A 24,042-nucleotide genomic window follows, 5' to 3' on the forward strand; every position below is an offset into this window, starting at 1 on the left:
CAGTTTTGTATAATGTCTCTTTATGGTGTTAATATGGAAATGCGTGTTATTATTCGGTTGAGAAGCTCTTATCATCCAGTCTGCTGTCCAAAAATCTGAAAGTTAGAATTTATAAAACAGTTATATTACCGGTTCTTCTGTATGGTTGTGAAACTTGGACTCTCACTCTGAGAGAGGAACATAGGTTCAGGGTGTTTGAGAATAAGGTGCTTAGGAAAATATTTGGGGCTAAGCGGGATGAAGTTACAGGAGAATGGAGAAAGTTACACAACACAGAACTGCACGCATTGTATTCTTCACCTGACATAATTAGGAACATTAAATCCAGACGTTTGAGATGGGCAGGGCATGTAGCACGTATGGGCGAATCCAGAAATGCATATAGAGTGTTAGTTGGGAGACCGGAGGGAAAAAGACCTTTAGGGAGGCCGAGACGTAGATGGGAGGATAATATTAAAATGGATTTGAGGGAGGTGGGGTATGATGATAGAGACTGGATTAATCTTGCACAGGATAGGGACCGCTGGCGGGCTTATGTGAGGGCGGCAATGAACCTTCGGGTTCCTTAAAAGCCATTTGTAAGTAAGTATGGTGTTAATATGAAACCCTTTAAGTAGCTTAGAACATAAGAATCATGTTACATTTTCCTCCAGTGCACATCAAAAGAATTACTCTTCTCATTCTTCTACAAATATTCCTTTTTCTGCATTCTTTACGTTTAATGGTTTGGAAACAACTTGCTGATCGCCAGTTACGTATGTATTTTATTGGATTATTTTACGACGCTGTATCAACATCTAGGTCATTTAGCGTCTGAATATAATGAAGGTGATAGTGCCGGTGAAATGAGTCCGGGGTCCAGCACCGAAAGTTACCCAGCATTTGCTCGTATTGGGTTGAGGGAAAACCCCGGAAAAAACCTCAACTAGGTAACTTGCCCCGACCGGGATTCGAACCCGGGCCACCTGGTTTCGCAGCCAGACGCGCTGACCGTTACTCCATAGGTGTGGACTACGTATGTACTCTGCCTGTCCTACGTAGAGTGAGTGCGTGTGAAGGGATATATTAGTGAACTGTCCCTGCATAATTATGACGTAAAATGCCGCTTGCCGCATGAAATGCCGACCGCTGCGCTGATGTAGACAAACAGGCGACGTCCTAGGAACCACTTATTCGATGTATCTGATCTGTATTCGGTCTCAATGAGATAAAAATAAAAAATAATAATGAAAGATAATACTTTAATGAAATCACAAATTTATATTGATAATAGAAAAAATTCAAACTTGAACTAAGGATTTATTAGTACAGTAAGCTCAAAGTTGAAGATTAAGAAGTTGACGATATGAATGTTATTTTGCACATTTTCATACATCGCTGTAGAAGCACGTCGACTGAATTGGGTCACAAGTTTAAGGTTGGATGAAGCTATCTACCGGATCGCATCAGTGTGAATGACCAGTGAAAATCGATTATAATCAATTCGCAAAGCGCATGAAACAAATAGGAGTACATGAATTTAATTAATAATAAAAAGACATTTAGTTAATTTACGCTAGACCCAAATGAGAAATGTTTCAACTGTTAAACACAGTTCTAATAAAGAAAGACTCTGGTCAGCATCGATTTGCGGCAATTAGTTACTTCCATTACGATAATTTATTAGCCTTAACTCTAATTTACAGTTAATATTGAACGTCGAAGAAACAGTTATTTAGTAATAATATAGTAATTGTGAATTGCAAAAGGAATACAATGTAAGAAGCACCATCTCTTCTTTAATTTGCCCCTACAGATCTCGCAACAAAAGCCAAAATTTTAACCTGACTTTCTTGATGAAAAACTGATAACCGAAGTAACAAATATGCGGATGTGAAAGCATGTTATAGAGAAAGCAGAATACTGACTTGAAGGTAAGTATATCACTGTTACTAATCCTGAAGTCGCATGACTGGCCTGAAAACAGAGCTCCATGCTTCCGTGACCTCGACACTAGAATTAGGTGGTGTGGTTAGCACCACGCTTCACTGCTTTTCACCACCGGGCAAACCCCCGTACTTTATTTGGGAGCTCGACTCGCTTTTTGTCTCGCTTGTCATTCTCGAAATAGCATTTGGTCAGCGTGGAAAGATTTCGTACCTTTAAATAACATACATCAATGAAATAAATAACATAAATATTTAAATGAGACAAAAAGACGAAACAGAACAGTATCTTAAAATGTTCTGGTTCTATTATATGATATTGTCTATGGTTATATAGATAAAAAAAAACAATTCTCAAATAAATTAGCATCTCTAAGAAACATAAAACATGACATTAATACCTTTTTACTTGAGTTGCACACTTGATATTAAACATATGAAAAGAAAATTCCTAGCCTTTTAATAAGGGCCTAGTAATTAAATAAAGACTGGGGAACGGATTATTATACAATGAAAAATAGAGATGTTTGAAATAGGCTACTTGATTGTTTATACATATATAACAATTGCCATAGTAGATAAAAGTTCAGTCAGGTATAAACATCTGCTGACTTCGGGACTTGATCACAATATCGAGTCTCGGAAGACACACAACCAGTCTTTACGTCAAGGACGCGACGTAGTACAACATTGTCGTGCGAGTTTTCGGCTTTGAGGGCTCTGTTAGTCTCGTTTTCTCGATCGTTGTTAATCTCTGGTAATGACCCATATGAGCTAGAGAGTTTACGTGGAACTATGAATTTTATATTTTAATTCGTATTTTTGCTTGGGGGCTACTTTGACCCCCACGTGAGTACTAATGTCACAAAATAGTTTGCGAGTACTTAAATGTTAAAGTAATGCATCATGTATTCATTTTCTAATATGGCTGGAAACAAATTATTCCTTAGTTATGACTACATGAATATTCTAATCTTACCGGCCATCTTTATCGAGTGTAATTAGTTACCACTGCCACCGGGTATTTTCCCATTTGCAGTGCGAATAAATACATACATAATACATACACATTCTATAAATTCTGCTTTTCTCCACTACTTTGTATGGGCGCAATGCGATAACGCCATTTTGGAATGTTTTACGTCACAATGTGATAGCGCCACAATTTTAAGAAAGGGAAGTTAGGTTGGTACTAGTACTGCCAGCAGAATCAAATAACAGATGCTTGGCGATACTGTTTATACGTAGATTGTCTATGCTTTAAATCCAGTTACTGCCAGCAGGCTCAATACAGTTACGCTAGTCTAGCGATGGAAGTATGGGGCAAGGGTCTATTAGAGAGAGTGACTTGCTTGTGAAAGATGATTATACAGAGTAAGTTTCGGAAAGCATATCGCATTGTGTAAAAGAGGTGCTCTTGATCAATTACACGAAAGACCTTCCCAAATTATTTCCAAAGTAGTTAATGAGAACGGAGCAATAATTTCGTAAACATTACATTTGTCATATAAGAAACCTTTGCGTGAGGCTGTGTACAGATAGAGGAGACGGTGGAAACCTTTGCCAACAATTATGTCACAAGTCAACTCCCTCTTTTATTCCCCGCATTCAAACATTTTTAAAGTTGCCCATGTTTTTAATACACTTCAAACAGAAACCTACATAAAGATTAGTGGAGTGCAAAAGCCCCCCACGAAAAGAAGGTTAATATAAAACAGTGTTCAAAGAATATAATTTTTAGTTCCAAAATACAAATCCTGCCAGTTATCACAAATAGAGTAAGTGAAAGTGAAAAAAAGAGTATCATATCTGAATAAACCTAAATAGGCCTACACCTAAAGATTTAATAATGGCGAATTAAGCGTTTTATGGACAAGTTTTATGACTAATGTTTTCATCAAGAGCATAATTATTAACCACACCATATTGATACCATATTGATACACATTATTAACGTATATTAATATGTCAGTCCGCAGTCTGAACCACGATTCAGTATAGCATGTATATGAATCGTAGTAGAATGTGAGACGGATTATTATACTCTAACGCCGGCTTACAGAACAGGGCGACAACTGTGGCGTTGCGTCACTCATCGGAAACGTCACGCATCCCTTCCTTCTACCCACGCGTCATTGATTTGGTAGGGGAGTGGATTGTGTTCAGTGTCTGTGTTATGTTATTGCGTACGGCGCACAGTGAAGTCATTCGCCAGTTCTGTAACCCTACTCTGCCAACCTAAATTCAAACAGAAATAATATGTGTTCGGCGCAAATGCATTGTAGCGGAAGAACATGCTATCTTTTCAGGTAACTGGCGCAAACCCGTTTCGCCCCTTCATATAGTTACAAAACTGGATGAAAATGAAGAATGACATTGATATGTATTTGACGTAGTAGTGCGTGACAAAAACGTATCCCAAAGCGATTCCTCCGATTTTAATATGGAACGCAGTTAGTGTCAATATACAGCTAATATCTAATATAACTCTTTTCATGCGACTTAGTTCATGGAGGTCGCGGTTTTCTAGTTGCCCAGAACAAACGAGTTATTTGCGCAACGTTGCCTAGTTTTAATGTTAAGACTCAGTCGCAGTTAGTTGTGGTTAGTTAAATATTTCATGCATAATGCATATTTAAGCAATTTGTTAGCTTAATAATGCATATAACATACATTATATTTAGTTCAAATGCACGTTTCTCGATTTTTATGTTCCTTATTTTAACTTCAGGAATAAGGATTGACAAGGAAGAGAAAAGAAAGCTAAATAACAGAAAAATGAAGCGAAATGTTAAGATTTGCACAACAAGATGTTAGAGCACCTTTCCCTGGACAGAAGTTCACTTTTACAACACTTTACCGACTACTGTTTACAGAATGCATGGCAAAAATTGATTTACTATGTTGGATATTTTGAGAATAGTAGAGAGGAAATATAGAGGGTTTAAGGAAACTGCCGACAAATAATTTAGGTCAAAAGCATCCTCTTTCAAGGAGGTTGTAAATACTCTCTCTCTCTCTCTCTCTCTCTTCCTTTTTCAGTACTAGTAGCAATTTAGATTATTCTAAAATTGAAATCATTCGCTAAACTGCCTTTGCAGTGTCTGAACCTCGTAAGTGGTTAATGTGTTTGTTTATTCTATTCGTGCGTGTTAATGTGGTTCTAATATGCCTCCAATTAAAGGTTCCAAATGTGTACTCTTTGCACAGTGGATTAAAGGAAAGGATTCTGTTAGATCATAATATGGGGATGTGGTATTCCGCGATTGTTGCAGTAAAGAGGTAAGCATAGCTATTCTGTCTTCGAATATTTTTTTTATGACAGTTGTTCTTTGTAAAACATTACAAAACTTCTTGAAAGTAAACTGAACAGGGTCATAAACGTGAACCCGGACTACGGATTCTTTTGTTCAGTGAAGAAGGTTATTTGTGGCGAAAGCTTGAATGAAGAGTTTGACCTGACACTGTCACAAATGTGTTCATTCAAGTTTGCAGCCATAACTTCCTTCGATGTAGAGAGGTAATTCTCTGCCTACGGAAACTGACAAGCACAGAAACCAATTTAGAAATGTTGTCAGTTGCAAAAGATGTGAAGTGAAGTGAAATAAGTAATTTGGAACAAAAATGAAAGTACATATTTTAATGTATTTTTCGCTTGATCGTGCATGTTTCATAGTTTGATAGTTCATAAATGCATGCATATTTTGAGTTTTTATAGTGCATTAAATTCTCGTCTCTAATTATGAGTATGGCTTCTATATGCTCAAGCGCTGCTTATTGTTGGAAAATGTTATTGTTATAAAGGGGCGCTATCGATACCTTAGAGAGATTCTTGTGTCCTGAATTTCGCAGTTTATCATTCTGTTGTGAATGCAGGGAAAAACTGAGAGTTTACTTTCAGCAAGATGGTGCACCTCCTCTCTTCCACCATTTATGTGAGCGAGTACCTCAATGTGCATCTCCTTCAACTAGGCCGTTGCACTGCCGAAGATCTAAACATGGTGAAATGGCTTCCGTACTCACCTGAGCTAACAGTCTGTGATCATTTCCTGTGGGGTTACGGTTTACGTTCCTCCTTTCACCAGTAACCTTCAGCTATCATGTTATACACAACAGCTACGGTGCATGCGACAGACGGTGACGCGCTGAGCAGAGTCTGGGAGGATTTGGAATACCGCCTAGATGTGTGTCATATGACCACAAGATGATACATTGAGAACTTATAAGGCACCAAACGAAACTTCGAGAGATCACCTATCTATTGACACTGATTGGGTTGCTGTAGTGTTAATAGTTACAGAAATGTGGTATTGCTAAGTCGCAGTAATCATTTTGAAACATTGCACATCAATTGGATTCAGGAGGGATTAAAGAAATACTGTGGAGAATGTAACTGTGAGACATTACGGTAAGTGTGTAAGTGATAAGAGCAAATTGTACAGACGGCATGCATAGGTTAGGTTACAGTAAAACGCGATTACCGAATAGGGCAATCTTTGTAGGCACAAAACTGATTAAGAAATCCAGCTCACTATGTTGAAATGTAGAAGAAAATGGAGCCCCTAATTATACGAAAATATCAGAAAAAAACATGTTCTTTGCTATGGAAATGAAAGCCACATTAGTCCACACCTTTGGAGTAAGTTAACAGTTAGCGCGTCTGGCAGAGAAACCAGGTGCCCCGGGTTCGATTCCCGGTCGGGGAAAGTTACCTGGTTGAGGTTTTCTCCGGGGTTTTTCCTCAACCCAATTTGAGCAAATGCTGGGTAACTTTCGGTGCTGGACCCCGGACTCATTTCACCGGCATTATCACCTTCATCTCATTCAGACGCTAAATAACCTGAGATGTTGATAAAGAGCCGTAAAATAACCTACTAAAAAAAAAAGCCTCATTACAAATTGTCAAAGTATGATATGTAAAATTTATTACAAGTCCTTAAAGGGAATATTATAATCTCTGGAACTTTCATAAAGATTATTACCATATGTATCTATGAAAGTATGGAACATTACAATGTTTATAATAACAATCATTTAATATAAGTATCTTATGTCAATTTCCGGATTTATAAATAAAATCGTCTAACTTGTGTAGAAGGTTTGAAACACGTACATGAAATACATTAAAAAAAAAAAAAACAAAATACAAAACGACATATTATAAGTAGACACATGAGATTATATAAAATAAATTGGATAATTAAACATATCAAAATCAGTCACAGAAGATGATATACGTATAGACTAATAGGGGAATACATATATGAGAATACAAACAAATTTGATGATTACATAAATTGCTTGAAATAGACTAAACATTTATATATTAAATATTTATCACAATTTTTCTCATAATACCAGGTATTACAAAATTTAACCAGTCATTGTTATACTATTGTATCAAGAAATTTAAATTTTGCATAGTATTCTTTGTCATTTAGGCAGTCTGCTATAGCAGAGAGAATGTTCAATTATTACGAATATTAGGAACTACCACCACACCACCACCATCTCCAATAATAATAATAATAATAATAATAATAATAATAATAAGCTTGACATCACATATAGGGCAATGGCCTCTCCAATGACAATAGCTCTCAGTCTTCAGGCAGAATACAAAGAAGTAGCTATCCTCTTATTATTTCATGCAGTATTGCGCAACTAACATGGGATATCATTCCATAGACCTATTGTGACTTATCTAGCGTTCTGTGGTAGATGACTGTGTATCATACATATGACTTAATTTTCCTAGTTCCAGAAATATTTTTAAAAATATCGTGAAGCAATTTCAGAGTGATCCTAGTATTATCTCAAGTTGGGCATTCCATTTTCATTGTCATTATCATAATATCTCGACCGACTTCATTAGAATAAAGCAATAAAATAGATAAGTTATGATATAAGAAAACAGACTGTGTTTAAAGCATACTAGGAGGATAGCTGGGTAGCTGCACAAGTGGATGGGTCGATGTGTCGATAGGTGGCTGGGGGATGAGTGAATGAGTAAATACGTAGTAGACACATAGATAGACAGACGGACAGGCACGCAGGCAGAGAGACAACCAGACAGACAGGCAGATAGACAGATAGGTGGATGGATGGATAGACGGATAGAGAGGCAGACAGACGGCCTGCTTGGCTTACCTTTTTGAGGGCTGGACATAGAGTACTTACAAAAGAACAGTTGAATGATGTAAGTGAAAGACTCCAACATACCCAAAAAATATCTCCGACCCATGCTCGAGAAATAGACGTTTCAAAATCCTCAGCAAGAATTGCTAATATCAGCTGCTTAATTAAAACCTTATAAAATCACAACTGTTACGAATTTCCATCGCGCCATGACGCGAATAGAGTTCCATTCTCTAACTACAGTAGATATTTGAGAGTGTTACCGATAGGTATGAAATACTGAATTAATCATACTTTCGGATGAAGCATGGACAAAACAACCGGTATTGGGGCGCAGAAAACCACGGCGTGTGTATGAAAATTCATTCCGAAATGGAAAGGTTGGTGTGTTTTATGATTTGGATGCACACAATATTACTTCCCATTTCTTGTGAAGGCAATACCAATGCTGTAAGATATCGAGCAGAAATATTAAGACCATTTTTAGAAAATGTAAGAGACAATGAATGCCAGCAATCATTCTTTTCCTTTTATAGGATCACTCTCGATCACAAGCTTTGGTTTTTTTCGGTAGGGAGCTAATTACAAATTATATAATTTTAAGTTTATGTAAAAGAGCTTTAAAATGTATTATTATTATTATTATTATTATTATTATTATTATTATTATTATTATTATTAAAGCCAGGATTTCTAAGCAAAATGCATATTCCTTTCCACACTTTTAAAGTAAGCAGAAAGGTTATACTTCGTAAGACACACCTAGATAAGCAGTTTTAACTATGTTTGTTAGTGCTTATAAATGCTACTTCGCATGAAAACGTTTTTGCTAACTTATTTTACGATTTTTAATTAAAACAGCATATTTTACCCAAAACTGTAATTTTAAAAGTGCATATTTCCCTCCTAGCCGTCATTTATCACTGATTCACTTTTTTATTGGCTAATAAAAAATTAACTTCAGTCGAATGGGTAAGAAAGTAGTGCTAGGGTGTGACCCAGAATGTTGTGAAATAATACTGCGTAGTTCTAATTAGGAGAGAACTTTGGGATTCCCTGCCAAGCTTCTGCGACTAGGCAGATCAATCGGTTATCGCACTTTTCGCGTTATCGGAATGATGTCGTGCGTAGATGGTGGATCCCCGAGTTCCAAGCTGCAGTGTGCAACTTGTGCAACACGCGTTGGTTCAATAAGGTGTGTGAGATTGCTCGCTGTTGTAGTTAAGGAATGCCACCTACAAAAACCTCTCAATCAGCATTCTCACGCAAATGCGTAAATGAGTTTTGAAGTAATATTTTCAGTGAAGACGGCAGTGTCTCATTTTGTTTGGTGTGTGAAAAGAGTGTTTCTGCGTAGAAAAAATATAACATTGTGCAGCATATAATACAACGCGGCATAAGGAGAGGCTTAAGAATTAATCTAACTTAAACCAGCAACTGATTAAAAATAATGTGGGTGAACAATCGAGTTCTAGTGGCACATTTTTCAATAATAATACTTCAATAAGTTACTAATAATAAGGTATGAGTTCTACGAAACAAATAATTTATTGTATTTCCGTGTATTCGTTTTTGCTTATTTTGGTGCTTATTTTCACCATTTTTCGTGCATATTTGCTTGCTTATTTTACTGTTTGATTGTGCTTAGAAATCCGGGCTTTAGTCATTATTATTATTATTATTATTATTATTATTATTATTACTATCCACACAGCGTACGAATCGCAAAATCATACTTCAAAGATTTCTAAATATAAAATTATTAGCCCTTCATTGAGACCCCTCCCCTCGTAGCCCCGATCTCAGTCCGTGTCAATTTTTTATTTGTGGGTCATTGTCAAAGATTATATTTATAAGAATACCCTTACTTAATGGAGAAACTAGTAGAAAATATCGGTCTAGAATTTGGTTTACTAATCATACCTTTCGTGACCATTGCATGTTAACGGTTTTTTTGTACACAGATGTTGAGAATGTGTCTCAGAAGGCCTCAGACTCACAATTGTTGTAAAGAAGTTTGTTCTCAATTTTAAATATAAATGTATGCTTTCAGTAGCAAAAGCGTTAATTTTATTGCGAGCTACTATCAGCAGCGACATTGACCTCTTTTTCCCGATTGCGAAGTGATGTATACAGTAATGCAGGCACGGGACAGATTCTGACTGATTTGTATGAAATAAACATATAAAATAATTGGCTTTCTGCATAGCGTCCTAAAAATAGGATTTGCGTTAAATACTGATTTCTATGGAACTTGTTTAGTACAGTTGGAGGCATTGTTTAGATTAGAAGGTAAATTATTACATTGTATTATGGTGTTGCAGTGTTTGAATTCCGCGGGAACATTTGTTCATACCAGCTAATTTTTGACAAGATGGCAGGAAAACAATATTTTGTGACGCACCGCGAGTAAATTCATTCTTAGTTACTCTGTAATGGTGATACAGAAATCTGATTTTTATTTTCACATAATGAGTTGAATACTTCAGTTTCCATGTGGTATATAACAACAATAAAATTTCCTTGTGTGTTGCTAGGTACAGGGTGAAATAAAGTGCCTTCCTAAAAATAGGACGCCATGCCGTGTGCACTCCCGTAGTATTCTTTATAATATGTATATGGTTTCTATTAAATTGTTTTATTTCCAGTCTAACCGTGGGTGAAATTCTGGGGTTAATGGAAAATCAAAATAATAATAGTGAGAGTCTTATATGTGTGACTCCTCCAGAAGTCTCCCATGATACAGGTAAAGACAGTGATCAATCGGACGACGAGCATGAGGCTAATTTGAATAATCTTGGCAGTAAAATGTTACTTAGTAAAGCGCAATTACAAAAAAAAAATATATGTAATGATGATAATGAAGATGACATTGTTGATGAAAGTATACCAGAATATTCTAACATAAAAGCTGCAACAAATGATTTTGAAAGTACATTAGACAAACATGAAGCTGAGGTTTCTCGCACAAGTTAGTGCCGTCCGAAAAGAAGGAAGCTAATATATGAAAATTTCCAAGACAGGGGAGGTAATTCCAGGCTAGAAGGCCATCGTAGTACTACAACTACACGTACTATTATTACTCCTACAACTACCATCGTACCGCGCCGTGGCACCGTGGTCTAAGGCATCTTGCCTCGGACTCGCATTACAGAATGCGCTCTGGTTCGAGTCCTCAAGGGGGAAGAAATTTTCTCGTGAAATTTCGGCCAGTGTATGGGACCGGTGTCCACGCAGCATCATCATGCACTTGGGGAGGTACGATAGGTAGAGAAAATCCGGTTTCGGAGACCAGCTATAACAGCTGGGGGAGAATCATCGTGGTACCCACACGATACCGCCATTCTGGTTGGATGATTGTTCACCTCTGTTTCGGCATGTGGACATGAGGCCAACAGCCGGCTGTTCGGTCTTGGCCCTTTATGGGCTGTAGCGCTACGGATTTTTTTACAATCACCACCATCAGCACCAGCACTAGCAGTAGCAATAGCAGCACCATCACTAGCAGCAACAGCAGTACCAGCGCTAGCACAGAAACAACAGCACCAGCGTTGGCAGTACCATAGTTAGCTACAGCGGCAACAACAGAGTGGTGGTCCATCTTCGCTTATTTTCTTGATATTGCCGTAGTAAATGCTTGGCTTCTGTACAGAAAAATGAAGCCTCAGAACTCTTTAGAACCGCTCCTCAACTTTTGCCGTGTCCTGGCTCTTGCAGTACTGAAAAGGCATGGGGTGAATTCACACTAAGGAAAAATTGTTCCCATTTCATCAGGAGACATAAGATTTGATGGCCAACATCACTGGCCAATTGAAAGTGAAACTCAGCGAAGGTGTGCTAATTGTACATGGAAAGCAAAGTTCATCTGCAGCAAGTGTCAAATTGGACTCTACTCTACCCTTACCACAAAAAGTAGTGTTGTACAATGAGTAGGCTTGTGTGAGAAGGGCAGTTGAACCACTGATTCTACCATGTATATGTATTTGATACATAATAAATACACAAATACTTTTTGAACTACAAAAAGAGGTTATTCTATTCAACTTCTGTATCACTGACAATTATGCATAGCGTCCTATTTTTCATCCCAGAAAGTAAATAAAGTTAAAAATGGTAAGACAGCATTCTGAAGTTAACAAAGAGCACACTTTAACTCAGAAACGCATTTTTGAAGTCATTAATAACTTTATACAGTTATGGATTAAAAATATTCCCATCAATGGGAAAGCAAAGTTCACCAGTAATGTCAAAGCAAGCGCATTTTTCTGACCTTGACGTCGTGGGCTGATACCAAGTGCTAAGTATGGAAAGAAGAAGGGTTGTGTATATAAATAAGCAGCCTGTTGGATTAAGAAAAGTGGGTGCACAAACTTCAGCCGGAACGTGAAATTTTGTGTCGTCATTTTTATATGGCCTCTTTCCGTTTGATATTATCTATATTGTTTGTAAAACAAACGTACTAATACCAATTTCTTAATATTGTAGTTGTGTTTATCATGTTAATAACATAATAATGAGTTAAGAAGGAATATTCATATTAATTCAATAGTACTACAACTATACCGTACTAAATGGATGAAATACATCATTCATAAAAAAAGTCCACACCTGTGGAGTAACGGTCAGCGCGTCTGGCTGCGAAACCAGGTGGCCCGGGTTCGAATCTCGGTCGGAGCAATTTACCTGGTTGAGTTTTTTCCGGGGTTTTCCCTCAACCCAATACGAGCAAATGCTGGGTAACTTTCGGTGCCGGACCCCGGACTGATTTCACCGGCATTATCATCTTCATATCATTCAGACGCTAAATAATCTAGATGTTAATACAGCGTCATAAAATAACCCAATAAAATAAAAATAAATTCATAAAAAAGTAATATCCCAAAAAAAAAAAAAAAAAAAAAAAGAGAGAGAGAGATTGAGTATGACATGATAAGTTAGAATTGATATTGATGGTACCTTTAGCCTTATAAAAGTAATCAATAAAGTAATCAAAACATTATTACAGTACAAAGCAAAGTTACCTAGGTGCTGTATGTGTTTTATGTGTAACTAATATTCCATAACAAAACTCTTATCGCATTATGCTTTTAAGGTAATATTGGTGAGCAACTTCCTATCATTAGAATATTAAATTATTTTCTCGAAATGTGTTGAAGCTATAGCAGCTGACATTTTTACAACACGTTGGCACGTATCTTTTAATTATGATGTAACAGTAGTTGCTTTGTTAATTCATTTCCTTACAAACAATTTCCATGCGAATATTTTCAAAATTTTCAATACACTATCTTCAGTAATACGTATTTACGGTATATTAGATTCACGAAAACATTCTGTAAGGCTACTAAATAAATATGCCTATATCTGAAAATTTCACTTTTCTATAAAAAAAAAGTTGAGAAAATATTTCTTTTGAATAAAAAAATAAACTTGTGAAAAATGAGCATTAAAAAAATAAACTTGTGAAAAATGAGCATTAAAATTAAAACTTACATTGTTATAATGCACTTATACTTCTCAGACAAATCTAAAAATTAACATGGATACAGTTTTAATAAGTTCTCTTCCATTTATCTATTAAATCAGTACTGGCCATCCCTGAATATAGCTCGACCAAACGGCATATACTACCTCTTTCTTCTGTTTCTTTCCTTTACGCTGTAAAGCGCTCAGGCTTTCCTGAGCTCTAAAGCGCGCTTGCTCCTATGGGCGTCAATTGACATGACTGGAGTGTACCTTCATGAGATTCGGAAATTATCTTAATAAATGTATGGTAATCATTTCTGTACAAGTGGATATTACTATAGGCTACTTCGAGAATGTATCATGGGGAAATAGCCAAAGTTCATTTCGAGATGAATGTAATTTCTGTTCACCCCTGATACATCTAAAATAAAACGATGATCCCCGAGGGATTAATTCCATTCCGTCGACTTGTTTGCATTGCTCAATTCTTCAGAAATAAAGTCTCGCGAAATTAACTGCCAATCTGCCACGCACTCGCATTCAATTTGCAGAACGTCACCACACGTGACGTAATACGCATGTGATCTTGATTGATTACTCGTGCGATCCGTAGTCCGGGCTTGTTTCGAGGTAAAGGAAGCAGAGTACTTCCGTTCTGCTGGGCTGCAGCTGCTACACGTGAGTCCCAGTGGAAATGTAGAGTGGAGAATTGTGAAAAATTAAATTTCATTTTTTGTTACCCATACCAGACTGGACTTGATTATGTAGACAAGTCACATGAAGTTAGAGATTCGATTCCCGGCGAAGTTCTTCGGTTTTCTCGGTTGACTTCTTCCATTCTCGTTTATTATGTCGTTTTATCGAAATGGAATAATAAAAAGTTCGCCTTACTTGTTTTATGTCTCAAGAATAGCTACTTGAAACAAAACAAAGAAACAAATAAATAAATAGATGTTCAGATTTTTTTTTTGTATTCAACAGATGTTGGACAAAAAATGGGAGTATAAGGGTACAGTACATCAGTTATTCATAGATTTCAAAAATACATATGATTCGGTTAAGAGAAAAGTTCTATATAATAATCTTATTGAATTTAGTATTCCTAAGAAACTAGTTCGATTAATTAAAATGTGTCTCCGTGAAACTTACCAGCAGAGTCCGTATAGGCCAGTTTTATCTCATGATTTTCCAATTCACTGCGGGCTAAAGCAAGAGATGCACTATCACCTTCACTTTTTTTAACTTCGCTCTAGAATATGCCATTAGGAAAGTTCACAGACAGGGTTTGGTTTGAACGGGTTACATCAGCTTCTTGTTTATGCGGATAACGTGAATATATTAGGAGACAATCCACAAGTGGCTAGGGAAAACACGGAAATTTTACTTGAAGCAAGTAAAGCGATAGGTTTGGAAGTAAATCTCGAGAAGACAAAGTATATGATTATGTCTCGTGACCAGAATATTGTAGGAAATGGAAATATAAAAATTTAAGATTTATCCTTCGAAGAGGTTAAAAAACATTCAAATAACTTGGAGCAACAGTAACAAATATAAATGACACTCGGAAGCAAATTAAACGTAGAATAAATATGGGGAAATGCCTGTTATTATTCGATTGAGAAGCTTTTCTCATCTAGTCCGCTGTCAAAAAATCTTAAAGTTAGAATTGATAAAACATTTATATTACCAGTTGCTCTGTATGGTTGTGGAACTTGGACTCTCACTTTGAGAGAGGAACCGAGATTAAGGGTGTTTGAGAATAAGGTTCTTAGGAAAATATTTGGGGCTAAGCGGGATGAAGTTACAGGAGAATGGAGAAAGTTACACAACGCAGAACTGCACGCATTGTATTCTTCATCTGGCATAATTAGGAACATTAAATTTAGACGTTTGAGATGGGCAGGGCATGTAGCACGTATGGGCGAATCCAGAAATGCATATTGAGTGTTAGTTGGGAGACCGGAAGGAAAAAGACCTTAGGTTTGGCCGAGACGTATATGGGAAGATATTAAGATGCATTTGAGGGAGGTGGGATATAATGATAGAGACTGGATTAATCTTGCTCAGGATAGGGACCGATGGCGGGCTTATGTGAGGGCGGCAATGAACCTGCGAGTTCCTTAAAAGCTATTTGTAAGTAAGTGTGTAATAAATAAATATATAAATAAATAAATATATAAATAAATAAATAAATAAATAAATAAATAAATAAATAAATAAGCGAATGAATAAAAAATAAATAAATAAGTATATGACTAAATATACATAAATGACTAAATGCATGAATAACTGAATGAGCGAATAAATGAATGAATAAGTACATAAATAAATAAACAAATTAATAACATGAGTTAATTTAAAAAAAAAGGCTCAGTTTTGTAAGGTACGGTATTTGCAGAATTTATTTTAAAAGCGGAAATTGTAGTAGTACAAAATAACGAAATATGATCACGTCATGAAACATTGGCTAATATACTGATTTTCATGTCTACTGAAGTACCTACTATATGTGCTTCCAAACAACAGAATTGATAGCCTGATAGCAGTATGGCATGCTTCGTATATTTCTCCAGATGTTTTCCAAGGGTCCATTTCCCACTCTTGATATTTCTTGTCTCATTCTTCCACACGGGTCTTGGTGACGTGTTGCAGTGTCAGAGATATCATGGGAAAATAGCCAAATATTCAAACAATGTACTTGCAAACAGGTCTAGATTTCTTACATAGGTACTCTAAAGATTCAGGTCAAAGCTCATAGCAGAATAACCCCTTGTCTTGATATGTTCCTCGAGCAAGTTCCTTGTGGTGTACTCAACATGCGATGTCATACATACGTGATAACAGATGCAGATCCGACACCATATGCAGCATGCGACATAATCCTTTAGTTATGTTATTTACTTACTTACTGGCTTTTAAGGAACTCGCAGGTTCATTGCCGCCCTCACATAAGCCCGCCATCGGTCCCTATCCTGAGCAAGATTAATCCAGTCTCTATCATTATATCCCACCTCCCTCAAATGCATCTTAATATCTTCCCATATACGTCTCGGCCAAACCTAAGGTCTTTTTCCTTCCGGTCTCCCAACTAACACTCAATATGCATTTCTGGATTCGCCCATACGTGCTACATGCCCTGCCCATCTCAAAACGTCTGGATTTAATGTTCCTAATTATGCCAGGTGAAGAATACAATGCGTGCAGTTCTGTGTTGTGTAACTTTCTCCATTCTCCTGTAACTTCGTCCCTCTTAGCCCCAAATATTTTCCTAAGAATCTTATTCTCAAATACCAGTAGTCTCTGTTCCTCTCTCAAAGTGAGAGTCCAAGTTTCACAACCATACAGAACAACCGGTAATATAACTGTTTCATAAATTCTAACTTTTAGATTTTTCGACAGCAGACTGGATGATAAAAGTTTCTCAACCGAATAATAACAGGCATTTCCCATATTTATTCTGTGTTTAATTTTCTCCCGAGTATCATTTATATTTGTTACTGTTGCTCCCAGATATTTGAACTTCTCCACCTCTACAAAAGATAAATTTACAATTTTTATATTTCCGTTTCGTACAATATTCTGGTCACGAGACATGCCTTTAGTTATGTTCTCGGTATAAACTGGGACTCTGAATGGTCCAAGAAAGACGACAATACTATTATCCGAGTGAGGTGTACACCCTCTCCAAAACAACAAAACATTAAGTAATTAATCATCTTTAGGCATTTAGGTTTTCTGTGTTGCTGCTGTAGTATACCGCTAATCTGCCTCCAATTCCAAAGCTGCTTGTAAATATGGTCAGCTGCGAAATTTAGGTGAGTTTCTTCATGTTGCTGTGTTAAAAGAGCCTCATAAGGGACTGTTTGTGAACATATTAGTCTCCTTCGACCTATTCCTGATCGCTTGATCAAGAAATTTCCCACTGGTTGCCATCTCCTTGTCCTTTGGGAAGTCTTAGTCAGTGGCATTGCATGGCATAATTAGCATAGAGAGGAAATGGCCACGTACTCGCCAGAAGAAGAGTTTTTTAATTTTGTTTTAGACCCTATACTGTATTCTTCTGTAATAGATCTTTCTCATGATATCGGCCTCAAGGCCCACAACGGGAGGAACTGATTTGAAGACTTGAAGGCATCTGCAACACAATGCCACACATCCTCGAGCAGTGCTACGGCTAGCACTACTACTTGAAGCTAAAATTCATTTGCGTTTTCTGTACAAACACAAACTATGTTTTGATGTCTTTTGTCAATTACAACCTATTTTTTCTCCAGCTTGAACATTTTGAATTTGCTGACAACTAGTTTTCGGCTTCATGAGTCTGAATGGATTAGAGACGCCTTCAATTTTTTTTAGCCCTATCGATTAATTGAGATTTCGGGCTAGTCTGAAAATATATTTTCGTCACTGTTTTGTGTAGTATGTGTTTTATTTTTAATACAGATATGAGATTTGGCCGTAATAAATGCAAGGACTAAGGTGCGTAAAGACTAGGCTACTATTATGGGTCACTTCGGGTTTCTTTATTGTTGGTTGTATTTGGGCCTCTGTGTCGTACTGACTCCTTGTTTCGGGTGTCGTTCCAAATAGTCTAATGTGGAAAGTGAAATAAACAGGAAAACTTGGCACCGCATGGTATACGAGGTCGAAAATTAAAATAGATAAAGAACGCTGGGAATGACATAATGGCTACAATGATAACAGCGTCTTTCATTCAGTATATATGGCTGTGAAAATAAACTTCACACTATGGTCATATTTGAATACTGCTGCAAACGTGAACTGTAATATAAGCACATATGAATCTTCCTACGAATATATTGGAGAAAAGCATCGACGTTCTTGTGGGGTAGTAAAGCACTGAAAATTTTGACGGGTGAGCAATGTTATCGTTTTAAGATCGTCTAGAAATTTGTCAATCCTATGATGACAGTTACTCTTATATTAGTAAAAGGATATAGAGAGACTAACGAATGCTGTGAATGGTGGAGGAAGTATGTGGAATGGCAAAGGGACTTTTGAACAGGAAAAAATGAACAGTCAGTGAATATACTATACACCTGAATAGTATGGAGTAGGCCTACGTAAATATTACTCCTTTTACTTCAATGAACGGAAAACGAAACAAGACATTATTTTCCCACTGACAGCTGTAGTATCTGAAGTTTCGCACTTCAGCATCATCAACACTATCATGATTATTATAATAATTTCATTTTGCTATGAGCCCTTTCTGCTCTCGAGGATAATGTTTTTTTTTTTAATTAGTTATTTTTCAACTGTTTTGGTTATCTAGCATCTGAGTGAGATAATGCCAGCGAAATGAGTCCAGTTGCCCTGCATTTGCTCTTATTTGGTTCAGGGACACCACTGAAAAACCTCTACCAGGTAATTTATCCCACCCAAGATTTGAACCCGAGCCCGCTTGTTTCTTGGTAAGCATGCTAAGCGTTACCCTGTAGCGGTGGAAAATGATTTTATAGTTGATTTTTTGAATCTAATTGCATGACTTGAACCTCTCACAATTCTCATTCATTTTTGGATAGTAATTTGGGAACATGTCTGATATTTTCGAATGCTTTTTACTTGCACTTTAGAATTTTTATTTATGGAACATCCCGAGTGGAAATTTGGATCAAAAGATGAAGATTATACGGAATATTAAAGGTTGTGAAGAAAACTTATTTGCAAATTGTTCAAATAATGTCAAAGTTACTTACATTATGTCGCCACTCCACCTTGTAGACTGAGGGCTGAGCCTGAATGAGGCAATCGAAGTAGACGTCTGTGCCTTCGCGGATGGTATCCGGATTGAGGGAAGAACCCAGCTGGAGTCTTGAAATGGGCACGTCTGTAAGAATAAAAGCTCTATTTCAGTTTCATCATTCCATTTATGAGACAGTACTGGGTTCTAATTGAGGACCGTTTTTGCAAAACTTGCTAACAGAAAAAAAAAAAAAAACTAAATTTTACAGGAGAGACAAAACACTATAGTAAGCAAGTTTTGCTGTATCTCTCACTTATAGCAGAAAGCAAGTTTTGAAAAAACGATCACACTTTGACACGCTACAATGAAGAGAAATAACCCACTTTTACTCAGACGCTTTGAACATCATGTAGAGGCCTTCCTTATGTTAACGAATCCATCAAAATCTCAATTTTGCAAATTTTGTAGTTAGCAAGTTTTGCAAAAACGGTCCTCAATTACCCACTGCAAATATAAAATGTAATTGATGGTTATCAAAATAAAATTAAGTTTATAATATTATCATTGTGTTGTTCTCAATGGTACAGTGGTCACTGTGCTCTCTTTCAGACTTATGTGTTACAAATTCAAATCCATTCTCTTACAGACTTATGTGTCACAAATTCAAATCCAGTCTAGGACAATGTATTTTTAACAACGTATGATTTTTTCGAATGTAGACTTGAATAATATATTTTTAACCTTACATTTACAACTCTTTAAAAAATCCTTCGCTGTAACCCTCCGCTCGTAACATGAATAATACAGCATTCGATGGTAACAGGAGTTTCATGCCACCCCAAGGCATTTAACATGCAGATAAACAAATACTATAGATATATTTATTTATTTATGGAACAATTTTTGCTATAAAATAACATATTTATCATAAAAGGGTACACAATAATATACATAGTTTTAAGGTGCCGAAAAACAACCAAAACAAATGTCCTGTGATTACTACAAACTGCTCTGCCACATTTCGAACAATGTCTTCATTTTTCTGTATTTTTCTCGATGGAACAAATAACAGCTAGAATATTTTTGTAGCCGAGTAGATGGATTTATTCGGGTTCCCTGCCATGTTTCAATAAAGTAATGTTCACAAAGAGGTCACGAGCAAATTCTTGTCTAAACGTCGTTTCATGTGAGGAGTTAAAAGTTTGAAAGCCAGGTTATTAAACAAATCCTTTCTTTTCAGGATTAATGGCGACTTTGTTGAGGTATAAAGAACCAATTAATTTAGAACAGCTAAACTGAGAATTCCAAAGAACATACGGACTGGTCAACGGCGTGTGTATCTTGAAACGGTATAATCATGTACCATTTTGTCGAACATATCAACTCCTCCTTTCGGATCATTATGAAATTCAATTATTACTGATGTCTTTTTTTCTCATTTACATCTGGAGCACTATGCATTGTTGAGAAAAGTATAATTTATTTACGCTTTTTAGGCATGGATGACACAAAATGTTTTCCGTCGTCGATTACAAACTGTGTCATTGTTTACAATGCACATATCATCATCATCATCATCATCATCACCATCACCATCACCATCACCATCACCATCACCATCACCATCACCATCACCATCACCATCACTATCATCTTCATATGCGCTATTCACAAAATTTGCAAATTTTGGACCTTTCACATTCTACCAGATGATATTTCAAACAAATCGACAAAGAACATAATTTCACTACATGCGGTCGAAACCTGACACAGTGAATACAAAAAAATAATGTTCTTTACACAAAATATAGCAAGAAACTGACTTTCAGAACAGTACATGATGACGTAGACTATGTATGACGGTAGAATTCAAAGACAAGCGGGAGGAAAGTTTTTATTTTCTAAGTTGGTTATTTAACGACGCTGTATCAACTACCAGGTTATTTAGCATCGATGAGATTGGTGATAGCGAGATGGTATTTGGCGAGATGGCGGGAAGAAATATTTGCCGCCACCATGAAAGGTAGCAGGGGTGGCGTACAACACCTGGAAACAATTAAATCCGCTTACAACCCGAAATAACCGGACTATCGCCAGAGCATTCAATATTCTGAATTTTTGGACAATCAAATGAGATTATATAGACGGGAATAAAACAATGCACAGAAATATCAATATAACACATACAAAAATATCTCTCTGGGGTTGCCTGGTTGCCTGCAACTCCTGTTACCATGGCAGGGTTAAATACAAGTTTAAAAAATGTTTGGGGAAATCGTGACATTCGTAACGAAAATTACACGCGAAAGCATGTCAGGTACCTACGCAAATTAACATATATACCGCGGACATTTGTCTTGGTCACAGCTCTTTCACCATGTTATAGACTTTATAGACGTAAGGATAAACCTCTCGCAGATTTTACTACATGTAACTGATGAATAGAATGTTCATAAATGAATATGACATTATTCCTAATAACGCTATAATTATAAACCTAGTGTTCCTAGAGAGTCTTGGTAACGATTGTGAAGTGGCAACGAAAGAGAATAAGAGTGAAAAATATAGTTACCATATAAATGCCACATAATATTATTGTACATTTCAGACAAAAATAATGAAACCGTTATTTTACGTAACCTCATATCATATAAATAAAATTGTGTGCAAGCACTGTTTAATAGAAGCGTTTCTCTTCTCAAACTCACTAGTGTCTCATCATTTCATATATTTAAAACAGGAATGGTTACATTAGTTGGAAAAAGAAGTTTATAGTCCTCTTCATTATAAAGATATTTTCCTTTGGAATCAGAAATAATTCAAAACTGATCATCACTGCATGCTATTTCGATGAATCGTGAAGGGTATTTATCCATTTCTGGTTTACTTCCAAATAAATTAATTCAAAGTTAACATAGTTACACTGCTACCTGCTCGTTCTCTCCGTTTCCTGGTAGCGTGTACGTGGAAACTTTTCTAGCATAGAAGCTTCATACAAATTTTTATCAGATATACACGAAAACTTTGAAAATTACACACGTTACAATATTACGCATATGAAAAAGAATCAGGCTTGATCTGTAATTCGTGTTGCATAATGCTTAGACACAGGCATGGAATGTCAGAACATTTAGAAAACAGAAGAAAATGTAGGTGATGAGTTGTGGTTTTTGATTCATTTTGAAACAATATTAAATATTTTTTATTGATCAACTTAATGAGCTTACAGCAGAAAAAATTCTCTCTTTAAAAATGTATAAATTTACTAATCGTTTTATTCAAAGAAAGCGGACGTCGTGAGTAAGATAAACAAGTTCGAAGTGGGTACTTCATAAAGATATAATTTATTATTAATTAGAGAAACATGTCGCTTTATTCATAAACTTCCACAATTTTTCAAAAGTGCACATTTCTCCTTGCGATTATTGCAAGAAATTATGTTGGTAATAAATATTCTACTCTTTGTAATTTTTGTATGTTGACAGTCCCATACAAGAAGGTATAAAATGAACATAATAGAATTTTACAGCTCCTTTTTTAATTATTTAACATTGGGTCTTACTGTCTTGCTGGACTTTTTTTTGCGGTGTAGGAAGGACAAGAGTCCGCCTAAAAATATAAGATCCACTATTTCCATCATGTCTCTAAGATTCTTAAGTTGTTCTACGAGTTCATATACGGTATCGTACTTTCCTTTTTACGTTCTATTGCCGCAACTGCTAGGGTTAAGGAAAAATCAATTCCTGTACACTTAACGGCAGGCAAAAAGAATGGGCCGCCGACAATTTCATGTTCGTCTCGTCAAAGCCGTAGTGCACCAGATAACACAATTAAGCCATTTAAATTTGATGTATTTTGTTTAAGAGTCTAAAATATGTTATAAAATCGAATGGAGGGTGGATTCTAGATACATCAGAGTCTCTGAAGAGTGAACTTTTAATAAAATTGATAAATACAAAATCAACCGAAGCGAATACGAACAGGAAAATGAAGTATTATGCCGAGGCAATATTAACAGTCACAGTAGTGTAAGTCGTTACGGCATTGGTGTATTGAACGAGTTAATAGTAGTAGCTCAAGGTTCGAATCTCTCACAATATTATTTTTATACTTACAAATTTGCTATCACATATGTCTCGCAAAGCAATATTTATGTGGCGACATCTCTTAGAACATGCCCAAACTCTAATAAATAATAAACCTCCCTCTCTCTTCCAAGAAATACTCCTGTCTGTTAATAAAACGTTCTGTCTCATCATTACGCTTGAAGATGGCAGAGAGACAAAAAAATCTGTCAACAAGTTATTGCGTCACGTGTTGGGGGTGGATGCCATACGATGGGGCAGGACTTCTGGAACACATCCACGGTTGGTTTACGGGAGAAGTCTACGAACACATTTTGGCAAATGTAATGATCCCTTCCGCCCGAGAACGATATCCAGAAGGAACACTTTTCTTCCAGCAGGATGATCACCTGGTAGACTGGCCTCCAAAATCACCGGATATGAATCCGATTCAAAATTTGTGGTCTACAGTCAAACGGATCCTACACTCTAATTGGACAGAACAACCACCCGTTCGGACAGCTGACGAATTGTGGGATAGAATTCTAGACGCGTGGGAGGAGGTGGTCATGAATTTATACCTGTTCCATAATCTTGTGGACTCCATGCCGCGCAGAATGAGGGCAGTTGTTGACGCAGGTGGTTTGTGGATGAAATACTATTCCCCACCACAGGCATTTTTTTGTTAATATATTAACAAATTGTTTTTTTGTTTATTTAATTATTTATTTATGCGTCCGGT

The 24,042-nt window shown here is 36.5% G+C and overlaps 1 protein-coding gene across 1 annotated transcript in view; it reads right to left on the reverse strand.

The window, feature by feature from the left end:
- Nucleotides 1–24,042, reverse strand: part of side-VII (sidestep VII) — a 1,274,787-nt gene that overhangs the window by 260,240 nt on the left and 990,505 nt on the right. Inside the window, exon 6 of the mRNA XM_069832114.1 lies at nt 19,250–19,380. Within this exon, the coding sequence (XP_069688215.1) occupies nt 19,250–19,380 (131 nt within the window). The remainder of the gene's footprint in view (nt 1–19,249; nt 19,381–24,042) is intronic.

Source organism: Periplaneta americana, chromosome 8 (genome assembly GCF_040183065.1).
Source record: "Periplaneta americana isolate PAMFEO1 chromosome 8, P.americana_PAMFEO1_priV1, whole genome shotgun sequence".
NCBI classification, from domain to species: domain Eukaryota; kingdom Metazoa; phylum Arthropoda; class Insecta; order Blattodea; family Blattidae; genus Periplaneta; species Periplaneta americana.